The sequence below is a fragment of the Epinephelus moara genome, chromosome 9 (genome assembly GCF_006386435.1).
Source record: "Epinephelus moara isolate mb chromosome 9, YSFRI_EMoa_1.0, whole genome shotgun sequence".
NCBI lineage: Eukaryota > Metazoa > Chordata > Actinopteri > Perciformes > Serranidae > Epinephelus > Epinephelus moara.
In genome coordinates, this window is record NC_065514.1 from 6,157,020 (window position 1) to 6,182,006 (window position 24,987).

The 24,987-nt window shown below is 41.9% G+C and overlaps 1 protein-coding gene across 3 annotated transcripts in view; it reads left to right on the forward strand.

Annotated features, from left to right (window-relative positions):
- The window catches only part of smad2 (SMAD family member 2), a 28,812-nt gene extending 6,128 nt beyond the window's left edge, over nucleotides 1-22,684 (forward strand). The window contains exons 3-13 of one of the 3 annotated variants that reach the window (XM_050052461.1): nucleotides 6,501-6,590; nucleotides 7,321-7,514; nucleotides 7,738-7,872; nucleotides 8,258-8,332; nucleotides 8,464-8,517; nucleotides 8,675-8,887; nucleotides 10,276-10,413; nucleotides 11,076-11,220; nucleotides 17,023-21,343; nucleotides 21,384-21,457; nucleotides 21,697-22,684. In XM_050052461.1, the coding sequence (XP_049908418.1) occupies nucleotides 6,501-6,590; nucleotides 7,321-7,514; nucleotides 7,738-7,872; nucleotides 8,258-8,332; nucleotides 8,464-8,517; nucleotides 8,675-8,887; nucleotides 10,276-10,413; nucleotides 11,076-11,220; nucleotides 17,023-17,146 (1,168 nt within the window). In that variant the 3' untranslated portion in view covers nucleotides 17,147-21,343; nucleotides 21,384-21,457; nucleotides 21,697-22,684. Of the gene's footprint in view, nucleotides 1-6,500; nucleotides 6,591-7,320; nucleotides 7,515-7,737; nucleotides 7,873-8,257; nucleotides 8,333-8,463; nucleotides 8,518-8,674; nucleotides 8,888-10,275; nucleotides 10,414-11,075; nucleotides 11,221-17,022; nucleotides 21,344-21,383; nucleotides 21,458-21,696 lie in introns of those variants that run through there. The other 2 variants (XM_050052462.1, XM_050052463.1) reach the window with 2 other exon arrangements.
- The last annotated feature ends 2,303 nt before the right edge of the window (nucleotides 22,685-24,987 follow it).

Below are 24,987 nucleotides of genomic sequence, written 5' to 3' on the forward strand. Positions count from 1 at the left end.
AGCTTTTTCTTTAATAAATGGTTTCTGAACCCTGAATGCCAGTCCGCCCCTCAGAGACAGAAAGGAACAAACGTCCGAATCAAACTTCATGAATACCACCTACATTGTGTACAAGGTAAATCTGGTAACCGTCAGAAAGTGTATTTGCATTTACAGCATTGTATTGACATCATTTCGCCCACGCTTTATGAAGCGGGTGAGAAGCTGGAGAGCTGGTGAGAAAAATAAACATGGCAGATTCAGGGTTAGCAGAGGTGCTGCTAATGTACTGCACCTATTTGCTTTTCCTTTATCATGAAAACATTCATCCTCTGCGACTGTAGTATTATCAGATGTTAATGCTCCTGGTGGGTGGATGGTTTCTCAGCAGTGCACTCTGTATGGGTTGCCGGCTGAGGTCAGGCAGATCTAATCACTCTGCAGCAGCTTTAATGCATGCTGTGTAGATTCACACCTTGAAGCTACTTCCTGCCTTATATGTCTTAATATCAAAGTAATTAAATTGACCCAGTGTGAACATCGGTGCTGGCTCAGGGCTGGGCAGTTCAGTGGAGCAACTCACTCATACCCCTTTTCCAACAAATGAGCTCTGGTTCTTGAACTAGATCAGGATTCTTGAAACCTTGGTGCTGTTTAGCAAACCAGCCACCAGTATGAGCAGAACCATCGTAATCAAGGATGCATCTTCATGGGAGGGTGTTGCTTAATACACAATGGATGGGATCTGTAGTAGCGAGATGAGGGATTGCATTTTTTTAGGGCTGCCCCCAAACTAAGAATTTTCCTAGTCAACCAATAGTCGTCATTTAGGGCCATTAGTCGACTAGTCGCCAACAGGTTTCTGATATGAATGTAATGATTAAATGGTATATTTTGGTGGTTTGAGTTGAAGGTGTGAGAAAGAATAGTATCAGTAACATTGTTAACAATGTGCTACATTACAGAGAAATACAAAACCGTACTAATGACCCTTCATTAATATAGGCCTATATTTTATCTCCAAGTGCACGTCACACACTGAGCGAGCCGCCTGTTAATGACGCTGTGGGCTAATGGGCATGTAGCTACTTCCATGTTTCAGATGATACGTCATGTTTGTAGTCGACCAATGAAGATGAGTTTACATATCACCTTGGGTTCGTCCTTCACCTTCTCAAAATGATCCCACACTTTGGATTTCCTGCCCGACATGTTATTAACTAGCCTGTGGAATAACCGCAGGTACCAGCCCTGGAAATTAACCTGACTCCTGTCTGACTGCTGAGCTTGTCCACTTCCTGTGTCTGTCCTTTCAAATTAAATTCCCACATGGTCCAGTCAAATAAGTTCTGATTTATTTTGACGAGCCACAGCTCCTAATAGAGTTTCACCCTTTTTTTTTTTGTTAGACTAAGCGACCAATGAAATCTTGCCGACTAATAACCTTTCTCGTTGACTAACGTTTGGTCGACTATTAGGGGGCAGCCCTACATTGATAACCTGTTATCACAGACTGTTGTTTTTATTCGAAACCAAGCCCGGACCAACTATTAATGATAAGAAGATGTAGAAGACTATTACGTGCAAGACTCCACCCTCTCACCAACTTGTAGAATATGACATGCCCATTGACGTTGTCATAGTTTGCACTTCAGGTCAAGGAAAACTTGCCAACTTCCTGGGTTTTGCACTAGTTTAATTTTTGGTCAAAATGCTCCATAGTCAGGGGCAAATACCGGAACAGAACCTGTTCCATGTCGGTCGAAAAGGGGTATGAAAGTGTGAGTGTTGTGGAGTTTGGTTAAGTAAAGTATGAAGCAGAGCAGTGCTAGAACAACACAAGAGTTCTAAAGTGTATGTTGAGCAGTATATCTGAAAGTGTTCTTGTTGAGGAAATGGGAAGTTGGAGAAATACTGTAAATGTATGGGTAGAAAAGTACAGAAGTGGAACCATGTGAGGCTTGAGTGTCTGATGCCAAGACGCCAGGCCTCTGTGTTTCCTCACTCTGAGGAATGAAGGCTAGATAGCAGCTTCTAAAGTGGTGCTGATAAGTTGACGGGGGATCTTGTTAGGCATTCACTTGAATTCTGCCGCTGTCTTCAATCTCCAAAGGTGCAAGATGGAAAAATGTTATCTCGTGTTTCAGGGTTTGGACCATGCGGCTTATGTTCTTTCAACACAGATGAGTCATGGCACCTACTTGTTTTGATTTGCTTCTTAGGTTTGTGCAAAAGCAATCAATGATTAAGGCAATTCATCTTTCAATATTTGGTTTCCTGCTGTTCTTGAATTAACTAGAGGCCACAATAAGAACACAGTCCTCTCTCTATTTGATGCTAAACATTGGAATCAGTGAGTTTAAACTGAAGTATATGTGTCAGAAATATATGGAGAAAAGTGTTATTTGTTAATGCAGTGTTTCACAGATTGGCAGTGGCTTGGTTGAAATAGCTCTCCTGCCGTGACAGTATTCAGTAGTTTTCAGCAGAAAGCATGCCAGGCCTTTGATATACGGCTCACTTCCCTTTGAACACAGAAGTAAGGTTGATAAAAGCTGAAGATAAATTGCTCTGGCTCTTCAAGGTTTCATTTGTTTTTCTTTTTTTGGTGGTGGAGGATGTTAGAGAGTTGTCTGGAGGATTGTCAGAAGATAGCAGGTTAAAGGCTTTGTAGATTTGTGTTTGAGTAGAGGTAAGAAATGAGACAGAGGAGTGCAACAGCTCAACTGAGTCAAGGCACAGGTAGCTTTTTAACTGCTTATGGATGACCACTGATAGACACAAAGATTTCATGTCTGTAAAAACGGCATACATTGGTCAAAATACCCTCATGATGTTTTGCAAATAACTTATAAGTCTAACTTTTTAGCTTTTATCCACAGTAGCCATGTTTTCATAAGAATATTCTCATGTGCACTTTGAAGTATTGCATCAGAAAAGTTGTATGGAAACATCAATTTTGTATAAAGCTTCCTCAATTGCGCAAAACGTGAGGTGTTTTTTGCTTATGTAGAAAAAGAGATGTTCGGATAAACGAGATATGGAAGCACCTTTGCCGAATAAGTTCTGACTTAGCAAACATTTAACTCACATGACTGATCAGCTGTTTCTGCTGTCAGCATCTTCCCATGCATAATAATTGTAGCCGATGTTTACTTCTGCTTATAATAAAATAAAAACTGAGGTTACATAGTCTGAAACAGTATGAACCAAGACGGCAACACTAAAATATTTTCCACAGTGGCAGCACATCACAGCTTCTCTCCATTGCTTTTATGTTTCACAACAACAGCTCAACTTGAATTTTCTCAGAGCACCTTGGCAAGAGGCAGCTCAACAGAATAGCTTACAGTATCATTGTATTAATTTGTCTTTGTGTCTGGACAGCATGAAACAATGCTGGTTGACATGAAAGAACAAGTAAAACTGATCAAATTGAAACAAATTCCCAAAGGTCTCTATCTGTGTTTCTGTAGTAGATGGGTTAGATGGCCAAGGCGACTTGTTTCGTTTCCGGTTTGCAACCTTTACTTCTTCTACTCTGTATACTTGTGCAGTAAAGCCATGTGTGAAGAGTAGTGTATACCAGTGGTTCTCAAATGGTGTGCGATTTTGTGATAACCACACTTATTATTGCAGTATTCAACTGGGCCGATACAAAAAGTTAGGAATACATTTTTAATTGACTGAATCAGTATGTTGTGTGCACCCATTTCCTAATAAAGAGGCAAACTCTAGCTAAAAAATGTAGTTTTAATTGATTTGAATTTAAAAAACCTTCATGGGGAACCTATTTGTCGTCGTTCGCACGTTGGGTGTAGAAGTGTGTGACACATCAAAGCCCTGATTGGCAGCCAGTGTGAGGGATGTTGACATTTGTGAGTGGGACAATGGATCGCTTTATTGTCCGGGGCAAATGACAACAAAGCACCAACAAAGACGACCTATCACAGAAAGAAAAGAGAGGGGGAAAACTTTAAGTAGATGAGATCACAAAAGCTACCTGTTGTATTTTGTCTTATTTTTACGTTGTGATAACACACGTTATAGAAGCTATTGTGTGCAGATATAAATACAGGTGTGCCTTGAGATTTTGGCTCCCCTTTTGTGTGTCTTGGGTACAGAAAGTTTGAAAACCACTGGTCTATATCATGAACTTGTGGAGCCCAGTTTATTTGATAGAAATGTGTCCAATTTGCGTTTCTGTTTTTTGGTGACATCCCAAAAGTTTGCTTAAAATTTGCTTGACACTTTAATGAAAATGAAAACACAGCTAGTGACTTACAGGTTAGTGAAAGGATCAGTTGTCTTGCCAGGAAGAAGGACTTTTGACAGACATTGTGGGGACTACACTGGTGTCCCTGAGGTGTGAAAGGAAGAAGGCAAGACATTAGTTGTGTCTGGAGATACACGGGGCTGGTAGTTGTAGAACTCTTCGAGGAGGCTGATTAGTGTTGAGATAGCAGGTCTTGTACAGACAGGTCTTGCTGTGATCAGACAGCAGAATCTCCTCTCCTATCCAACATGCCCATAGAGCTTTAGAGATCATGTTAGCAGTTGGGATGTGTTTTAATACACTCACTGTATAGTTTACACACACATTTGTGTTGTATCTGGTTTTTCTGTTGTCACGTCTTGACACATTTCGTACAGTCTATTAAACATCTTTATTTCTTCATTCACATTGTTGTGTATACACATCACACTTCTCATGTCTTAATAATGATTTGCAGAAATGTGAACCATGTCTATGTGTATATTAAGATATATATTGTGCAATCAGGCGCTGCAGGAGCTTATTTACCTTTTTAAGAAATACTTCACCCCCCCATTACCAATTTGTATATCACGTCCTCACCCAGTGTTACACTGAATTCATGAAAAAAATGTTGCTTTTCTTGCATGCCTCCAGTGAACAAAGAATCCAGCAAAGCAAAACTATATCAAAACATCTGTTTACAAACTCTCACACAACTCATTTATCCAGACGTACGCTGATAACTTTACCAAACAGGGAGCCGAAATTAAAGGGAAGATTATCAGTGCTCTCTTCAAAGCCAGACTCCATTGACAAAAACAGTAATTTGACCTCACTGAACACAGTGACTTTGGAGTTTTAAAAGGTTACTTCAGGTTTACCAAAGTCACACAATAACACAAACGGATGGAGGCAGCTCCTGTGTTCAGTGATGTAAAATGACTGTTTTTGTCAATGGAGTCTGGCTTTGAAGGGAGTGTAAGCCCCATTTCCATCAAACACTTTCAGTATAGTACCTTTGGAACCAACAGTAACCCTTCAGACATGGTACCTAGACCCTAGTGTTTCCACCACAAACAGTCCTCTTAAATGTGGGCGGGGTTGTTGTCACTCACTGCTCCGTCACGGTATTTCCTCATCACCGGTGACACAGATGGAAGTCTGCACCTGGTTTATCGTCCACAGAACGAGGCTGCACGCCAACACTTTCAGAACAAAATAGAACAGGCTGCAGTGAGAGTCTATCTCCACAGGATATTTAAAAATAGCAGCTTTGTGCATTTAGTCCTTCTCAGGCAAGCTCAGGGGTTTAGTGTTGCTGTAGCCCACAGGAACGACACACTCTCCGACGCTTTTTTTCGCCGAGTGAGGATTAGAATATAAGCAGTTCACAACTAAAGTAATGGTCAGAGTTGTCACAATGAAATTTAAGGTGTGCTGATTGGTTCACGTCGTCAGCTCATAGCTCCACCTTTTAGTACCAGATCTGTGTGCTAGGTACCCCAACAGAGGGGGGACCAAAAATGGGGACGATACAGAGCAGTTACATTGGTACCATCCACAACTTTTAACAGTGGAAACGGAAAAAAAACGTACTGAACTGAACTGTCCCGTACTGCTCGGTGGAAACAGGGCTATATATAAGTTTTACTTTCAGTTCAGTTCCCCTTTGGAAAGAGCTGTCTGTTTGGTAAATCCTGAGCATACGACTGGAAAATGAGACTAGGATTATACTGCACGAGTTGTGTGAGAGCAGACCACTTTTACTTAAGTTCATCAAGAATTTTCTCCACTTTGGGATTCTTCATTTACCAGAGGCATGCAAGAAAATCAAAGTTTTCATCCTGAATTCATCGTAACACGGGCTGAGCAACTGAAATACAAATGGTCATTTGATCTCATATTAGAGCAGGAAAGAGGAATTGAAAGATAAATTAATCTGGTATCACCTTTCATCTAAAAGTTTCAAGAGGAAGCCACAATTCAATCCTGTCTCCCCCCTGCATCACCTGATTGCACCACATCACTGTATGTCCAATTTGGATTTGTCACATGATCACCTGCCATCCAGCTAGTGTCTCTTATTGCAAAACGAGAGGGCGGTTCGTTTCATTTCCCTCCTTCGTGCCAATAAGAGACCAACTGCACATGTTTGTGATTTCATCCTACTAATTTGGAATGAAACGCCTCATGTTTACCATCTGTTTTCTTTCATTTTTATCCTTTTTGCACTTGTCCTGTGTGTGTGTCTGTGTGTCTGTAGTAATTGCTCAGATCTTTGGGGTCTGGGCTCAGGCCACACGATAGAGCAGTGGGACTCTGCAGGCATGTACGGATACCATGACCACAGCAGGTGAATATACTCACACGCACTCAGACACACAATGAGTCAGCTGTCTCTGTTCATCTCTTTATTCCCGCAGATTTCCGCACATGTTGCTTTAATGATCATCTTTCATTCTGTGATCTTCAGTATCACTACACACTGACTGTGGACACTTATTGGTTTATTTAAGAGCTCCCAAAGACTTCCAGGCAGAATTATGAGAGGCGATTACATTACAGCAATCCTTATCACTGTCACTAATGTAATAATGCTCAATATAATCCAGCCAATTAGGAAATAATGGAGCTAAATAAATTCAGACAAGTTACGTGGTGATATCTATAGAGATGCTTTGAGTTTAATGAAGATGAGTTTTCCAAGGTGCTAGTTTCAGAGCGGTAGTTTATGGACATTGTGCAATGGCTCTTCCCAACTGTGCTGATGAGTCTCATAAAATAAAGTTAGCCATAAAACATAACCAGCATCCTGAACTCCACTGGTTGGCCAGTTAATGGCCTTTCTTGGTTACCAATAAAACACATGAAAAAAGATCCGCACATTGACCCTTAAGTGGAATTTATTAGCACATCCACAAGTGACGTTTCGAGCTGAATGCTCTTCTTCAGACTTTGCTGAATGTATAGAGACGCCATCTTTAAAACATATTCTAGGGTCACGTGGTTGTTCGTTAATTGTCTCCTGTCAAAACTCGGGCACATTTCTGAGCCATTACCTCTCCTCTTTCCCAACCACTCAGGTCGTTGGATGGACGTCTCCAGGTGTCCCATCGTAAGGGCCTGCCACACGTCATCTACTGCCGCCTGTGGAGATGGCCCGACCTTCACAGCCACCACGAGCTGAGGGCCATCGACTCCTGCCAGTTCGCCTTCAACCTCAAAAAGGATGAAGTGTGTGTCAATCCCTACCACTACCAGAGAGTGGAGACGCCTGGTAATGACTCTCGGGAACTGCGAATGTCTATTTGTGCAAGTTTCTGTGACGAGTTTTGTTATCACTTCTAGTTTTGCCATTTTGTGTAGTGGAAACCAGTCTAAAGTATTTATTTTTCTGTGTTTTGGTGTGTGTGTGTGTGTGTATAAGAATCAGAATGTTATTACATGAACACACTGCATTTAATTATACAGTCTTGAGTGACACTTTCTTATCTCCGCAGTGCTGCCTCCGGTGTTGGTGCCTCGTCACACAGAGATTCTGACAGAGCTTCCTCCTCTAGATGACTTTACAAACTCCATCCCTGAAAACACCAACTTCCCTGCCGGCATAGACCCTCCGAATAACTATATACCAGGTGTGTTTGCAGGGTTGTGTTCACTCCTTACCTTAGCTGTCGTACAAGATAACTAGATTTGCCTTCACTAGAAAGTTGTGGTGCTTGTTCCTTCCGTACATGTCATCATTAGAGTTCTCAGTGAGCAGAATAAATTATAACCCGAACTGAACCGACCGCTGTGAGTTGAAGCCTGAACCCCAGCAGTCTGAGGTCATCACATTAAATACTGAGCTCCAAACCCAGATCAACCCTTTATCCTTTTTGGGACCCGTCGGGCTGGGGTCGAGATTGAGAACTCTCGCCATCGTACACGCCTAACCTTAATGTAGACTTACAGGAACACACAGTAACTTAAGCGTTTCTCTTCTCAGTTTCTTTGTGTGGTTGTGCTACTTTTTCACAGAGACTCCTCCACCTGGCTACATCAGTGAAGATGGAGAGACCAGCGACCAACAGATGAATCAAAGTATGGAATCAGGTAGACTAGTTGAGTTTTGTGCTAGTGCGCGTTCTGCCTTAAAGGTCAGAAGATCAATCAAGCTCAATCTATACATTAAATGTAAAACAGATGACAAAACGGTGTTATGTGATGTGTCTTGTCTCTCCCAGGCTCACCAGCAGAAATGTCACCCAGCACCCTGTCACCTGTCAGTCATGGCCTGGGTAAGACTAATGTAAAGTCAAGGTAGTTCTAATAGTTGGAAAACACTGTCATTTGCCATACTGAAAATTGACCTCTACCTTAAAGTGTTGTCCACAAAATTAGGGCCTGGAAAAGCTGTCAGATTTGTGTAAAATGTCCTCCTTGATTTCTTTTCAGACCTTCAGCCCGTCACCTACAGTGAACCCGCTTTCTGGTGCTCAATAGCCTACTATGAGCTAAACCAGCGGGTGGGAGAGACGTTCCACGCCTCACAGCCGTCGCTGACGGTCGATGGCTTCACCGACCCCTCCAACTCCGAACGCTTCTGTCTAGGGCTTCTCAGCAATGTTAACAGGAACGCAACTGTTGAAATGACAAGGAGACATATAGGTACGTGTACATGCACTTCTACATACAAAAACCTATCACTTATTGTCTGTGGAGCAGAGATGGTGGTGTCTTTGGGGATCATGAAAGGTCAAGGCTCTGAGATGTAATACAGTAGGTCAGAGATTTTAAAATGTTGTTAAGAATACACTTGGGCAATATGGTAGTGCAGTGGCCAGCACTGTTGCTGGCAGGTTTAGGCCCTTCTTTGTGGAGTTTGCATGTTTTCCACGTGTTAGTGTGGGTTTTCTCCCACAATGCAAAGACATGCAGTTTAGGGTAATTGTTGACTCTAATTTGCCTGTGGGTGTGAATGTGAGCGTGAATGGTGGCCTGCCTCTGTAGCCCTTTTTACACTGACTGTCCAAGGTGGGACTGTTACAACGTTATTCTGCCTCGTTATGTACAAAAAGTATCAACATGGAATGAGTGCACAGGGTTGTCTCACCTTTTAAGCGGGCAGCTGAGCCCCATTTCAACGTCTGCATAAAAATGACGTTTTGACAATGTGTTATGTGTGCAACCTACCACCAAGAGATTTAAAAAGCAGTTAGCAGCTAACTCAAAGAGGAAGAATAGCAACTGACAACGTCTGCAAATTGCAGAGACGTATAGGTTCGGGAGTTCCTTACCCTCCAAGCAGAGGACGATATCAGCCGCCATATAATAGGGGCGGCAAATGATTGTAATTGCTATGTTATGCCACTGGTATTGTTTAGAAATGTTAGTAATGTTACATGTCACACTAGAGAGTGAAGCTGTTGTAACATATCATGCCTGTCACACATCTTCTGGAAAGCCACATGCTGTCTAAAATAACACACTGGGGCAGCATGAAGTCTGTGTGCCACGATTAAAACATCTGTCGCCATGTTTCCATGTTCTATTTTTCGTGCTGGACCGCTCATTAGGTGAGCTACTGGAATATATACATATACTGTTTGGTTATTATTTGTTCCATAGACGGAGCAGGCACAGTAAGAGTGAAACTTAACCTTCAGTGCCTGGGTCCAAAGGTTGCTTTCACTCACAAACAGCTGCTCCTCTCATCCATCCATCTGATCTGATCAGCTCTGATTGGATCGACTGATTGGTTTTGTGTGAAAAAGCAAAGCCGTCGTAATGGCCTCATGTGTCAGCCCTGTGGTCGTCTAGCAATCTGTCCAGGGTGTACCTTGCCACTTGCCCAGTGTCAGCTGGGATTGGCTCCAGCCCCCTGTGACCCTGTAAAGGATAAACGGTTACAGATGATGGATTGATGGATATACAGCTGAATAAATGTGATACTTCTATGGCACAAAATTCAGGATTTCTTCTTCATGATTTATGTCTTCCTCTCTTTCTCCTCATTCCTTTTTTCCTTCACATTTCTCCTGTCTCACACTCTGCAGGTCGTGGTGTAAGGTTGTACTACATCGGAGGGGAGGTGTTCGCCGAGTGCCTCAGTGACAGTGCCATTTTTGTCCAGAGTCCCAACTGCAACCAGCGATACGGCTGGCACCCTGCCACAGTCTGCAAGATACCACCAGGTTTGTACACATAAATAGTGTTCCCTCCTTTCCCTCTGGAGCCAGATGGATGATACACAACTGACAAAAAGCTTCCTCTCTGGTTTGATAGTAACACATAACTGCTGTTTAGACAATTATTTTAAAACGGGGTTTGAGCTCCTATTGAAACACTACCTATTGTGGGTATGAGTTTTTTCCACCTGGTATTGATAAAGTGAAGCTTGAGGAAGAGCACTAATGCCCTCCACAATGTGACAGTTTTTCTCAGACTCTCACCCACACGCACTGACTCATCTTTGCCCATGTAACTTTGAACGCTTCGTTCCTGGCCAAATGAGCAGTGTGAACAGTATCATTACTGAGACACAGAATTGTACTGAGAGAAAACGGGGATCTTGTAAACATCCAGGGGTCGGACTTGTCAGCCCCGTGGAGAATAATCACCAGCATACAAACACCCACACTTCACAAGACATCTGCTTTGTGCTTTGAAGTTACTGTCACAAAAATGGCAACGTGAAATCACTTTTTAAGTCACTGGTTTTGAAATCACTCACATCTTTCCATTGCTGTCCCCAGTGTTCTCCCTGTCCACTCTTCTCTACCAAGACAAAGAAAAGTGTTCTGTGTCTGATTTAACTCTCTCTAACCTATACTTCTTTGTCATCATCTTTTTTCAGGCTGTAATCTGAAGATTTTTAACAACCAGGAGTTTGCTGCGCTGCTGGCCCAGTCAGTCAATCAGGGTTTTGAGGCAGTCTACCAACTAACCAGGATGTGCACCATCAGAATGAGTTTCGTCAAGGGCTGGGGGGCAGAGTACAGGTATGTTACGCTCCTAAGGCTCATTTATACTTTATTTATCTGTGAATACTGATATGTTCATTTCAAATGTTTTCAACGTCACTGCCCACATACTTCCATGTGTCCTTTAAGGGGGATTTATACTTGTGCGGTGGTGTGTCTGTGTTGCTCTGCAGTTACACCTCCAAAACACTAGTCGGCGGCAGAGGTTTCTGTGAAGTGCTGTAAAGTCTAGTTCATTCAAAACACACATTAAACACACATTAAACATGGCTTAATAGAGACAATATCGAACACAAGTACACAAATCAGCTTCACTATAACTCGCAGCATTCACAGACAAACACTTGTCTTTATCTGGACACATTTTCCCCACAAATACAACATGCTAATGTTTTTAGCACAAGCCTATGGCATTTTACATTGTATAAATTAGCCTAGCAGCTAGTGGACTTTTCCTCTTCTCATATAAGGCCAGGGGCAACAGCAACATTTAACAAAGGTAACGTTACAAAATTCGGCTCCATTACAACTCACGAGGTTCACTGAGAAAACAACTGTCTTATACTAAACACGTTTTCCAAACAAATATAACATGCTAACGTTATTAGCACAAGCCTATGGCATTTTACATTGTATAAATTAGCCTAGCGACCAGCAGAGATTTCCTCTCCTCATATGAAGCCAGGATAAATCACACACAAGACTTAAAATGCTATTTTTGTGGAGGCTTTATTGTCTTCACAATTTATTGTTTCTTATCTGTGAAATTAAAGTAAATAAAAGCTTTGTTTCCACTGAGGGAAATGGTTTCAGCTTACAGAAACAGACTGGAGGTCTGTTTGCTGTGATGCGCATTTACATTTCTGGGGAGGTGCACGTCAGGCTATGCCGTAGGCTCTACGTAGATGCCGAGCTAATTGCGTAGGTATGCCGTCAAATGAGCGCAGAAGTATAAATTCTGCCTCATGTTGGCATCAGGGTCCAAAACTAACACTCGCCAGTCGCCATTTACGGGTAAATTTTGTCTCTGGCTGGTAAATTTTTAAGACCACTCGCCACTCTGGCGAGTTTTTTTTTTTACCAGCGAAAAATGCATTTTTCTGTTACTGGAGAATGATGCTGGTATCGGCTTGTTTCCTGGCAGAGTAATGTGTATTTCAGGCAGAGACGATCTTTGGTCACGTACGTTAAGTGTGTCACATGCATTTGCGACTAAAAATAGTTTTGTGTGAGCAAAAGAAATCATTCAGGAGCACGCTGTGCGAGTACAAATTTCAACCAGCAGCAGGACAAAATGCGAATCCCGCCGGTTGTGGGTTGAACGGGGGTCACAGACACGGACAGGAATACGTATTCCTGTCAAATACGGCGGCCATAGCGCTCCGCGGTGCAAGATAACGGCTTACCAGCGACGGAGAATCCCGGCTCCAGGTCAAATAATTTCCTCTTTCGTTGGTGTCATGACTGCCCAAAAGTACCTGAACAGCCAAGCCATGGCGGCACACAGGTATGTGGCGTGTCAGAGGGGAAACGAGCCGTTCACATTTCTCTCTTTGTGGCAGATAACGGTCCACAAACCTCACTGCACTTTAGCGACTGTTCTTTACTTGTCAGTGGAGGACAATGTTAATGACTATGTTAATCAGTTGGTGTAGATTCACTTAAGTAAAAAAAAATGACTGAACAACTTTCACTTGTATTGGAGTAATATTTGACCAAGAGTATCTTTACTTTCACTCAAGTCATGTTGTTGAATACTTTGTCCACCACTGGTCAGACATTCATGTTTATATAGGGCAGGCCCTGCTGTTGCAGTCTGGTCGAGCTAAAATCTTATGTCTCAACTGTCCGAAGGAGACTGAAGTCAGTGATTCATGTAAAATCCCTTAATGAAAGATTCTTTTTGCAGTGTAGTAAGAATATTACAGAATGTATTAACCCAAATATTACACTTAACTGTTGAAACAGTTATTCATATTTTAGCATACATTATTACTAATATTAGTGCACACTATTAAAATATTGATTGAGAATCGCATACAAGACCCAAATGACATGCTAAATAATACTGATAGCAAATTACAACACTTAAAAGCAATTTTTATTTGGTTGGCTGGTAAAATATCTGCTTGGCTGGTAAAAAATTTCACTTACCAAAAGTTAGTTTTGGACCCTGGTTGGCATAGATTCGTCCACCTGATGGCACTAGAGGGCAGAGTCAAAAGTTTGAATGTGGACGGACAATTCTCTTCACAGTATCATCGATTTGTTTCGTAGAGACAATTTTTAAATGTCTTCATCATGTCCTATGATCATATCTTACTTGGAGTACGCAAGATTTTTGGCAGTAGTACTCCGTTTCGTCCGAATCTGAAAGCTGTCAGAAAACAGGCACAATTATGGACGAAATGAATGCAAAGTACAGACAGAAGGCTATGTAATTTTGAGCATAAATGAGCCCTTAAGCACATCATTCTGTCAAGGTTGTCTGGTCAGATCAGAGAGTGGCACAGGGAAATTTATTTGTGCGTCCTCGTGAAAGAGGTCATGCTGGATGCTTGGTGACATAAAGATTGCTTGCAGGCTGTGCTGTGGCTGCTGTTGGTTGTTACTTAACATGATTGATATGTTCCTGGGTATTGCGGCTGTTTGGTCTACTCTTTCTTTGTTGGGAGGTAACTTTAATGTCAGAGGAATCAAAGGTTATTTAAGTTTTTTATTCACTTAAATATTCTTTGGGCTGTACATGTATGCTTAAGATTACCCTGTGCAGGCTTACTTGCAGCTTAAAACTGCCAGCAAAAGGCAACATCTAAAATTCTAACCATAATATTCCCTGGACTGGCAGAGCTCCTGTTGGTCTGGCTAGAGCTCGGCAAAGCCTGCAGACTCTCCAAATGCTGTGTAGTGCAACTCTACCATCTGCCCTGAACGCTGACTCACAAGCTGATATCATATGCCCTGTGTGAAACTACAAATATCGTAGCAGCATGTTTGCAGCAAAAATCTATGTGTCGGTAGTTTCACTGAAATCAGTTGTGGAAAAAGTGATGAAAAGACTCAGGATCCAAATCCAGCTGAACCTTCAAACCTTGGCATGGTCCCAATGGGTTACGTGGCCAGATTCTGAGTCACCACTTCCTTTGCAAAATTTGAAATGACATAATAAAAACTGATACTGTTTCATTAGCACAAAGAGCACACATATGGGAGTTCTGTTAAGGAGGACAGGACGCTCCGTTTGTCTTGTCTCTCCTCTTTGTACTTGAGTTAAATGAACACAGGTGTATCCTCACATAAAAACCGCAGGAATGAGAAAGTACACCGTGTAAACAAGCGAGGTAAAAGGTTTGTTAGAGCGTGTGCACGCGCTCATCTGCACTGCATGTGTATAATCTCCATTATATTCCTCCTTTTGTTGTCAAATGTCAGAGATTAAAGAGCATTTGTGTGCATCTCTCTGTCTCTGCGGCCCTCCAACCATCCACCCAGCAAACATCTGTTCTGCTCCTGGCTCCGCTTTGTGCTGCACCCTCCCAGGAGCCAGACTGCAGTGTTTGTGGGGGTGTTTTGGCTTGTCCTCACTGGCCGGGGTTAAGCCGCTGTGTAGCCTGTCTGGTTAGCAGTCAGCGTCTCCACTGTCTGTAGAGTCCAGACCAAGCCTGGCAGGACCGCAGTGTAGTCAGCTGTGTTTGATCATCTGCTCAGACCTGTGCAATGCAAGCTCCCATTCATTTTCTATTTGCAGTAAATCACAAAAAGTGCTCTTACTCTTCTCACACCATTAACAGTGCTGCTGCTACTTCTTCTTGTACTCGCAATACTGTTTCTGTTACATACAGTGGAAACCACTCATGGTGATCACGATTACAGTGACAGAATCACTCCTGTACAAATGCTGCAATTAGCTTGTAGCAGTGGTTCTCAACCTTCTTAAACTGCATACCACCTTTGAAAAGATAAGGCTCTCCATGTATCACCACTATGACAGACATTAAATACAGTGTGTCGGCCTACCCTAGTGAGCTAAGGGCAGGTTACGCAGGAGGCAGGTTTACTGCTGCGTAAAAATATTGTGGCAATTCCTTCTCTTACCACTAGAGAGAGCTTGCGCACCACCAGTTGTACATGTACCTTGGTCTGAGGCGCTATTTGGTCCACTTTAAACGAACCCTGGTCCGCTTCCATGGATAGTTCAGTTCGTTTGGAATGGTGTGAATGCTCATTCGAACTCTGGTGTGGACCAAGGGTTCACTTGAAAACTGCGGGTCTTGGTGAGGTTCGCTTACAGTGGGAAATGCAAACGAACTATCCAGTGAACCAAAAAGAGGAAGTGATGTAGGGCGCAGTGCATTTTGGGTAGAAAAAACAAAGCCAACATTGCGAACCAGGAGAAGCAGAGGTAAAAAAAAAATAAATAAAAAGATTTGAAAATGTCTCGTGGGCAGACGTGGAGTGGTGAGGAGGTGCAGGCACTTATTGATATATGGTCAGAGGACTATATATTGCTGGTTAGTTTATGGATTTCCGTTTTTGGTCCTGGTCAATCGATGAGCTGGGTTTTCTTCTTCCTCATGCTTTTTTGTCTTCCTGGTCAATGGTCGTTTCGGGCAATACCGCCCCCAAACTGCCCCCGCTTTCCAGGCAGTTTGGTCCACTTTAAAAAGTGCAGTGTGAAAGTGAACCGAACTAAATGAAGGTGTGAAGTTTTTTGGCATTCCCTGCCCAATCGAACCGAGTCCCCCGGACTATCCTGGTCTGAATGCGCCCTTTATAGTAATCACTTAGTGTTTATTTTGGGAGATTTTTTTTAACTACTTCTGTCAGGTCAAACTGAAATAAACTAAAGAACTGAACAGTAACTAAAAGACATGCAAGGCTGAGGAATCCACTTCCACAATAAACTGGAAGGAGGAACCTTTTGCACCTTCGCCCAGTTACTGCCCGGACCATGAAAGTGGGGATATTGCATGGAAAACACTTAAGAACTTGATAACTACTACTTTTTTTTCTGTTTTACTTAACTCCTATTATACTCAAGCAGTAACTGGTCAGCTTCCAGCAGGCTACCTGGAGCTAGTGCTGCGTGCACATTGAAATCACGAAAGTAAAAAGAAGAAGAGTCTAGGTGCCATCGTAGACAGTACGTTGTCCTTGGAGGCCCACATCAATAATGTTACTTGACCTGCATACTTTCATCTACATAATATTAATAGTCCTCTCCCGTCACTTACACCTCACACACGGCTATCCTCTTTGGTTACATCCTGCACTGACTATTGCAATCCTGTCCTCTTTGGTCTCCCTCTCAAGTGTCCTCATAAACTCCAATTGGTCCAGAACTCAGCCGAACCCCCTCCATAGATCATATCACTGGTGTTCTCCAGCAGCTTCCTGTTAAAGATCACATCGATTTCAAGACTACTTCTCACCTTTTAAGGCCCTTCGTAATCCAACCCTTTCCTACCTGTCTGAACTCAAACCCGTACTCTCAGATCCTCCTCGTCTGCAATCCAACTCGCATTGCCATCTGCCTGCTCGACTACCATGGGTTCTAGAGCCTTGAGCCGTTCTGTGCCCCGGCCTCTGGAATTCTGTCCCCCATGACATTCACAATATTTACTCCCTTTCCACCTTCAAATCCTATCTGAAAACACACCTGTTCAAGCTGGCATATTCAGTCTGATTTAGTGGTCACACACATGTAGAGACTTGCACTGATGATGACTTTAAGATGATACATTGCTGCTTGTTTTTTTTAACTTGTAAGATGTGTTTATTATTGAGCCTTAGCCCTCATTCTGTGTTTTATCCCCACAGACGTCAGACAGTAACCAGCACTCCCTGTTGGATCGAGCTGCATCTCAACGGCCCCCTCCAGTGGTTGGATAAGGTGCTGACCCAGATGGGTTCACCATCAGTGCGCTGCTCCAGTATGTCCTAAACAGGGTTCTGCTGCTGCCTGCGCAGATTCACAAACTGTCATGTCACAACATTTGACCAGTATGTCCTGAGGAAGACCACGGTGCAGTCTTAAACTGAAGCACTAACATTATCATCAAGAAAAAAAGGATCACACGAAGGACCTGGAGGATGGAAGAACGACATCGCTGATGGACAGTGTTAACAATGATGTCAATGTGGGCCTGACCACCTTCGGCTCTGTTGGATTAAGATGACATTCCAGTAATCATGGACCTAGTAATTGAAATCACCCTGCAATACCAAATGTCGAGAGTGATGTCATAATGAACCAGACTGCATTCATGTTTTTTTTGGTATTTGACTGAGGCTCTGATCCGACAGAGCTTCACTGTCCTGCTCGATGATACGAGAGCGGCTGTTTTGGGGGATTGCGTGCGAGACCTTCTGGCTACAGGGCAGTCTCTCCAACCGTGAGTCCACCTTACTGCTCCACTACCTACCTACTACAGCACAACTTTGATTCAAGATTTCTGTTTACACAAGGTTGACAAACAGTAGTACTGCCACTCCAGGCTCAACCAAAGTCAACTCCACGCCTGGATATGATTTTCTTTCTTGGTTTTGGTGACCAAACTTCCATTTTTATCTTGAGATTTTCTTGCTTTTCTCCTAATCAGTTCCTGTGTCGTCGTGATCACGGACATGATTACGCCGGAACGACGGTCTTCAGCTCTGAAAGGGGTGACCACTGGGAGACCAAGTTGATGTCTAGAATCAATATAACATACCCTTTAGATGCACACACACCTGTACACTGTAACACAGACAAACCTTCGCTATCTTTCACATGAGGACAGATAACTTCCTGTGTGTGTTTAACCGGTCCCATTCAACCATGAGTGTGTAGAGGGGTAGATGTTCGGATCAGAGCTGAAACAGCTGCTAACCAGCATAGATAACTGGAATGAGTAAGCTAAGTAAATCTCAGTGCAAGAGTGGAGGACACTTCCGTCTTCTTGAACTTCATACAAACCGCAAAAGTAGTTTACCACAGTTAGCAGTTTGCCCCTTCTAGTTTTTGCGGGCCAACCATTTGCACTGACTCTCTGTTCCCCCCCCTGCACGCTCTTACGCTCTCTCTTACACCCACTTTATTAACTTTTTACAATTATATCATCATGCTTATGAAGGAGAGTGTTGGACTTGGAGACGTGTAGGACTAGGACTCAGTATAATGCAGTTCAAGAATCTAAGCCTCAGTGTCGCCCCCTGCTGACTAAAAGAAAGAAATACCATCACTTACATTTCACTGATGCAGACATTGAGCAAGTCTCTCTCGATTATATGCTTGGACTGATGCACGATTTTCTCCATTATTGACATTTTATTGATAGGAAGACAACTCCCGCAGTGTGGGACTTTGAAAAAAAAACAAAAAAAAAACGGCTTCTATACTGTTGTTGCACTGCCCCAAATTATGCACACTTGATATCGCTACAAGAAAGTTGCCTTTGATGTAAAATACAGCGAGATATGCTTTGAAATGTACAGATAGGAATGTTGAAAAGCCCAAGTGGAGTCACGGCAATTACAAAAAATATCTTCCATATTTTTAAGAATGTTCACTTTAAGAGTTTTTTTGCGTATATTGTCTAAATTGGCTTATTAAAGATTGTTAAATTCAGTTGATTTTAATAAAATTCCTTTCCCCGATCTAAAAGCCAGCCGGTACCTACGTTGGTACTGTAGAGTCCCAAATCGTAAGTATTTAAGCTTTAAGTATTTGACAAGCTAGTTATACGACACAGCTATTTTCTTTACACATTCTTTTAGCTACATTTTTGTATCGTGTATTTTTTACATATGAATATATTTAAAGATCTTCAAAGCTTTCTTCCCTTTTATTAGAATTCAGTATTTTTTTAGAATATGCCCTCGGCTTGAAACGACAGCTTGATGATGAGTTATGAAGTATGTAGCATAGGATGGAACATTTTCACTGACTTTACCACAGTTTGGATTTGGTGACCGAGAGGCCGAGCCATCATAATTCCCATTCTGTTTTCTTCTTGGCCAGTGAATTTTGGAATCTATCAGCTATTACAGCTGTTGAAAAAGGTAATTTCTTGTCTAACTCTTAGGATTTTTTTTCAGCCTAAAGGGCGTGACCTGAATTATGATAGTGCTGTCCCAAAGACTGAATGCATGTATTACATTTTACAGTATGCCCTGTACACTGCAGATCCACTGTGTCATAAACCTAATTGCTGATGAAAACCTAACAGCTTCAGTTTTCTGGTACCAAATTTATTGACTTAATATTTAAACTTGCTAATTTACTTTTTGGGGTGTAGTTTGTTGCAAATTTTTAGTCACAAATCAAGCTCTCATGGCGGCATGGTGGTGCAGTGGGTTTGCATGTTCTCCCCATGTCAGCGTGGATTTTCTCCGGGAGCTCCAGTTTCCTCTCACAATCCAAATACATCCAGGTTAATTGGCGACTCTAAATTGGCCGTAGGTGTGTAGGTGTCTGGCGACCTGTCCAGGGTGTACCCCACCTCTTGCCCTTGAACATGCGGTTCCAGAACTGAATGAATGAATCCAGATACCTGTTTATCTATCAGTATGCCATGGTCACTAGAAAATAATTCTGTTTAAAACTAAACAAAATTCAGATTTTTGGAGATGTTAGGATTTAATTCAGCAGCTGAGCAATGCAGTATTATTTTCCAGTATCAAAGCAGATGGTATTCAGTTGGAAAGCTCTGACTTTGGAAGGTGAATCTGTCTTACTTTAGCAACATAGGACATTCCAGTACGTGCTGCAAAAGCTGCTGCAGCTCCGCAGATGTTTGATTCTCATGACTCCTTATATGTGGTTGTACACTGTTAATTGACAGTGAGCGTGTTATCATGCACACATGATATGTCCCATTCAACGCGTCTTTATTCTCAAATGTATTCCTCAAGTGTATCCCAATGCATCAGCTGGGATTGCAAGTAAATGTATTTAAACTGGACTAGGTGGCCTCAGTATCTCAGCTCATACTGTCACATTCCAGATCGCTTGTTTGACGTGTTTCAAACTTTGACAGAACCTGACTGGTCTTGACTTGTTGCTAAGTAATGCCGGTGTGCATGTAAACACGTTCACGTTTTTCTGTTTGATTACTGCAACATGTGGGGGAAATGTTGGTTCAAAGATTTATTGTAGAAGACACATTTTCACTCCGACCTCGTCAGGTATCGACTTTTCGTCATGGACTTTCCACGTCCACATGCGATGTGCAAGGTACCCTGGGTGTGTTGGTTGTTGGCATTCTGGGATGCCGTGTCAAGTTCTGCCTGTTACATGCATTGTTTTCTTTCAAAATACACTTCTATTTTCACAGAAAATTTACCGATTACATACAGTCTCTTTAAAAAAGAACACACTATGTCGGTAAAACATAGCAAATTGATGTTTTTTCCCTCCAACAACACACGCACGTGGTTGGGTTTAGGAAAAAAGAACTGAGTTTGGCTTTATAATCTCATGGGATGTCCACCACCAGTCCCACTTGCCCTTCTCGGACTTTCGCTGGCTTAATTTAAGTTCTTATCCCGCTGTGTTTCCCCCTGATGCCGTCAAACTATAATGGTGATCGGCTGCGTATCATGCAGTGTTTGTTTGGCAAACAAACACCAACTTTCGGAAAAAAGAACAGGGTTTGGCTTTATAATCTATGGCCTTTATAATCTATGGCCTTTATAATCTAGGGGACGCGAACACCGCTCTACTGGGTGAATGTTGGTGTTTGTTGGGTCTGGACACACAAACATCGACTTTTGGGAAAAAAGAACAAGGTGTGGCTTTATAATCTATGGGATGCTTTATAATCTATGGGATGCGAACAATGCTCTCCTGGGTGAAAGTCGGTGTTTGTTGGACCCATCCACCACCCCACCCACTCTCCCTACTCAGACTTTGACTGCCTTAACTTTAGTTCATATCCCGCAGCATTTTTCTCTGACACGGCTAAGTGCCATTAAACTATAACAGTGATCGGCCACGTATCATGCCGATGTTAAAAGACAGCTTTTTCGTCAGTGTCTGACGCCACAAGTCACTGCCCAAGCGCCAGATTTTGACGACTTCGGAGTGAGACTGGGTTGTTGTAGAACGCCAAATGACGGTTTAATGAAGTTTATCATATAATAAGAAGATAAGAAGTCCGTAAATCCTGATGTTTAAACATACCGTCAGCATCCTGCAGATAAATCCTGATGTTTAAACATACCGTCAGCATCCTGCAGAAATCAAGATTTGAGGTTGATTGACATTCGATAGGTAACATCCCCGCCTCCAGNACTGCCCAAGCGCCAGATTTTGACGACTTCGGAGTGAGACTGGGTTGTTGTAGAACGCCAAATGACGGTTTAATGAAGTTTATCATATAATAAGAAGATAAGAAGTCTGTAAATCCTGATGTTTAAACATACCGTCAGCATCCTGCTAAATCCTGATGTTTAAACATACCGTCAGCATCCTGCAGAAATCAAGATTTGAGGTTGATTGACACTCGATAGGTAACATCCCCGCCTCCAGGGTGGTGTACGTTAGCACTTGGACCAAACTGAAAGATTCACACTTTTAAAAAAAATCCTGCGGTTGGTTTGACTCTGCAAATCATAACCATACTTTTTTAGGGACTGTATTTGCTTCATTCAGCGAGCATTGGGTCAAATTTTTATCACTTGTAACCAGCCAAACGCAGTGATGTTCGTCTCTTTCTGTGTGTATCTACCTGTCCACCCGTCTGTCCCGCCTTTTCGCTGGTCTTTTCTTTTTCATTTAATAGGGTAAAAAGTTGACTGGACTTTGCCAAGGTCAGTACACAGGACATGAAAACATAGTGTTACCTTTAAGGTTGTTGTATCATTGCTAACCCACGTTCGTTCTATGCAGTGACATCAAATCGTTCGGACCGAACACATTCCTCCGTAGTGTATTTTCTGATGGCTAGACATGCTGGTGTCTGCATATCGCCAGCGTCCAGCAACAGCCTTTGTATCAGCTTTATTTTGTTTCTTTAAATGAGTGCCACCCGACATCGTACCCAGAAACCAACCAGCTGTTCTCAGTCCTTGAGAATTCTGTTTTAGACATGGATGACGAGACCAAACGAGGTTTCATGTAGGCGACATCGACACATTTCGAGGGTCCACATTCCTATTTACAGATGACATATTGTATTTTTTTTTCTTATTGTGATGACAATTGTGTATCCCCAAACAAGCCTCTTTCTGACGGACTCCTACGAAGGTGGCTTTTTGGAGACAGTGAAGTTTCTACATGTCACTAGTGATGTTATTGTATAGTTGTACTTTTATTTTACCATACATGCTGTTCCTTTCTCTTGCTATCGACGGAGCGTATTCCATTAGACGACAAAGCTGTTAGGATTTCTGTCTTCTTCAAACACTGATGACGATCTTCATAGGCTTTCCAACTATTCTACATATACAGTCAACTTCTTACAGTGTACACTAATAAAGCTGTTTTAATTCAACTGAACATTGTGTCCTGTGCTGCATGTCTTAAGTGGTTTGATGTGTTTTCTATGACTCAAAACACAACTTATAGGTGAAGTAGGCACATGGTTGATGTGACATAGGATAGCATATGACACTGTCGCCAACCAGGGCAGTTTGCAAGTCTCGGAAAGGACAGTCTTTTGTACTTGGAGCGATGACAAACCATGAGTTTACCATGTGTAGTCTCTATCCTCTGTTTAACATGTACATGGTGCTTTGTTATCTTGTCATACGAGCCATAGGTGTTGATATATACCAGTGTTGACAATAACTGTGATTGATATCATGTTAAGAATAGTATTTTGAGTTTAATTCAATTGCATAAAGAGAGACAAAACGCACAATAAGGGACTGTTTGCTATTTTTGAGAGGGGAGGCAAGTCAAATAATTTTTAAAGCACTGGGGAGGGGCTTATGTTTTTTATTCTAAATTAGGGAAGAGGCATACAACTTTAAATGGTTGTATTTTGTATTTACTTAACTTTTTATAGGAAACATGCCAAAGAAAACTGTAAAAACAGAAATTATTGTTGGATTTTCAAATTTCTGATGGTCCTTGAACACATTATGTGGGACAATCACTTCCATTAGAAAAGAACCCAACCAAATCTGAGATTAAAATAGTGATATTTCATTGAAATACCTTTATGCTACATGTCTCTTTTAAAATTTGGCAGAAAATGAACCGTTTGCACGAACTAACCAGCATGCACGACAAGAGTGAAAAACAGGCTTTTTTCAACTCCAGGATTTTGTGCTAAACTTAAAAGTTTCAAAAATAGATAGTAAATCAAACAACTAATTTATGGTGGAGGGAGGGTCATGCATTTTTGCCGAGTCACTCAGGGAGGCTCGAGCAAAAATATTTGTGGCTTATGGGCGGGTCAAAAAAATCCCACGACACGACACGATACGACATAAATAACAAAGAAGAATTTGACTAATATTATTACTTATCTATTCACTTAGTTATTCAAAAATTCTATAGATATTCCAGTAATATTGATGGCAATAACTCCTATGGCCATGATAATTGTGTAGTAAAATATCTGATATTGTGCCAGCTCTAATCTGGAATTTTGACATCCTTGTTTGCATGGGACTCTCATTTTCTCATGGGAAAATACACTGGTGTCTTTGTTTTAGTTGGTGAATTCACATTGTCTTCAGTGTGACACAGATGCAAAAATAAAATGAAATAAATAAAAATAAAAATAGATAGTTAAATGGAATAAAAATGAAAACATGAGACTCTAACTATATACTAATTTATTTTTTTATAATATACAAATTACCTCAGGTACACAACAACACAGGAGAGCTCATGACATCAGTTGCATCGGGAGATGAATGACATTTTACAAAAGCTGAGAAGTAAATGATAATATCAATACAAAATCTCACAATAAATAGAATAAGAATGGACATTAGGATAAAACAAGAGAAATTAATTTCACACCAGGGGCGTATTTAAATAAGTTTTAAAGAGAACAGAGAGTTCAGCAGTAAATTAAGTTCAGTCATGAACATGCCAATTTAAACATGTCTCTGTCACTGAGTGTCTTGAGGTGTGTTTACCTTTATCACTGATCTACCAATGGCGGCCTGGCAGGGGGCGGGGCTTACTAATTAATTGGGTCAGCAGGAACCAGGTGTGTAGAGGAAGGTGGAGGCAGTTTTCGCGGGCATTTTGAGTTGACACTTAGTTTAAGCTAACTGGGAGCCCTTTCTAGAGTTGTGACTATCTCTTTTTCATATGTGAAGAGGTGTCTGTTCAAGCAAATAGCTTTTACTTTTGATTTTTCGTCCTTGGACTGAGTTTAACAGTGAAACTTAAAGGAAACACGTTTGGTCTGGATACTTTCTGGGGTCATGCTAACAGCTAAAGGTAAGACCAAAACAGCTCAGTGTTAGCTAAGCTTTTCCCACTGTAACATCCTAATAACTCCTTTAATTCACACAAACAACTGACATATACAAACAGCTCATTAAAGGATGACCATCGTCCCTCAGACATATTAGGTAGGGTCACAATTTACACTCACTGGCCACTTTATTAGGTACACCTTGCTAGTACCAGGTTGGACCCTTTTTGCCTTCAGAACTGCCTTAATTCTTGGTGTCATAGATTCAATAAGGTGCTGGAAACATTCCTCAGAGATTTTGGTCCATATTGACATGATGACATCCATGATGTGAATCTCCCGTTCCACCACATCCCAAAGGTGCTCTATTGGACTGAGATCTGGTGACTGTGGAGGCCATTGGAGTACAGTGAACTCA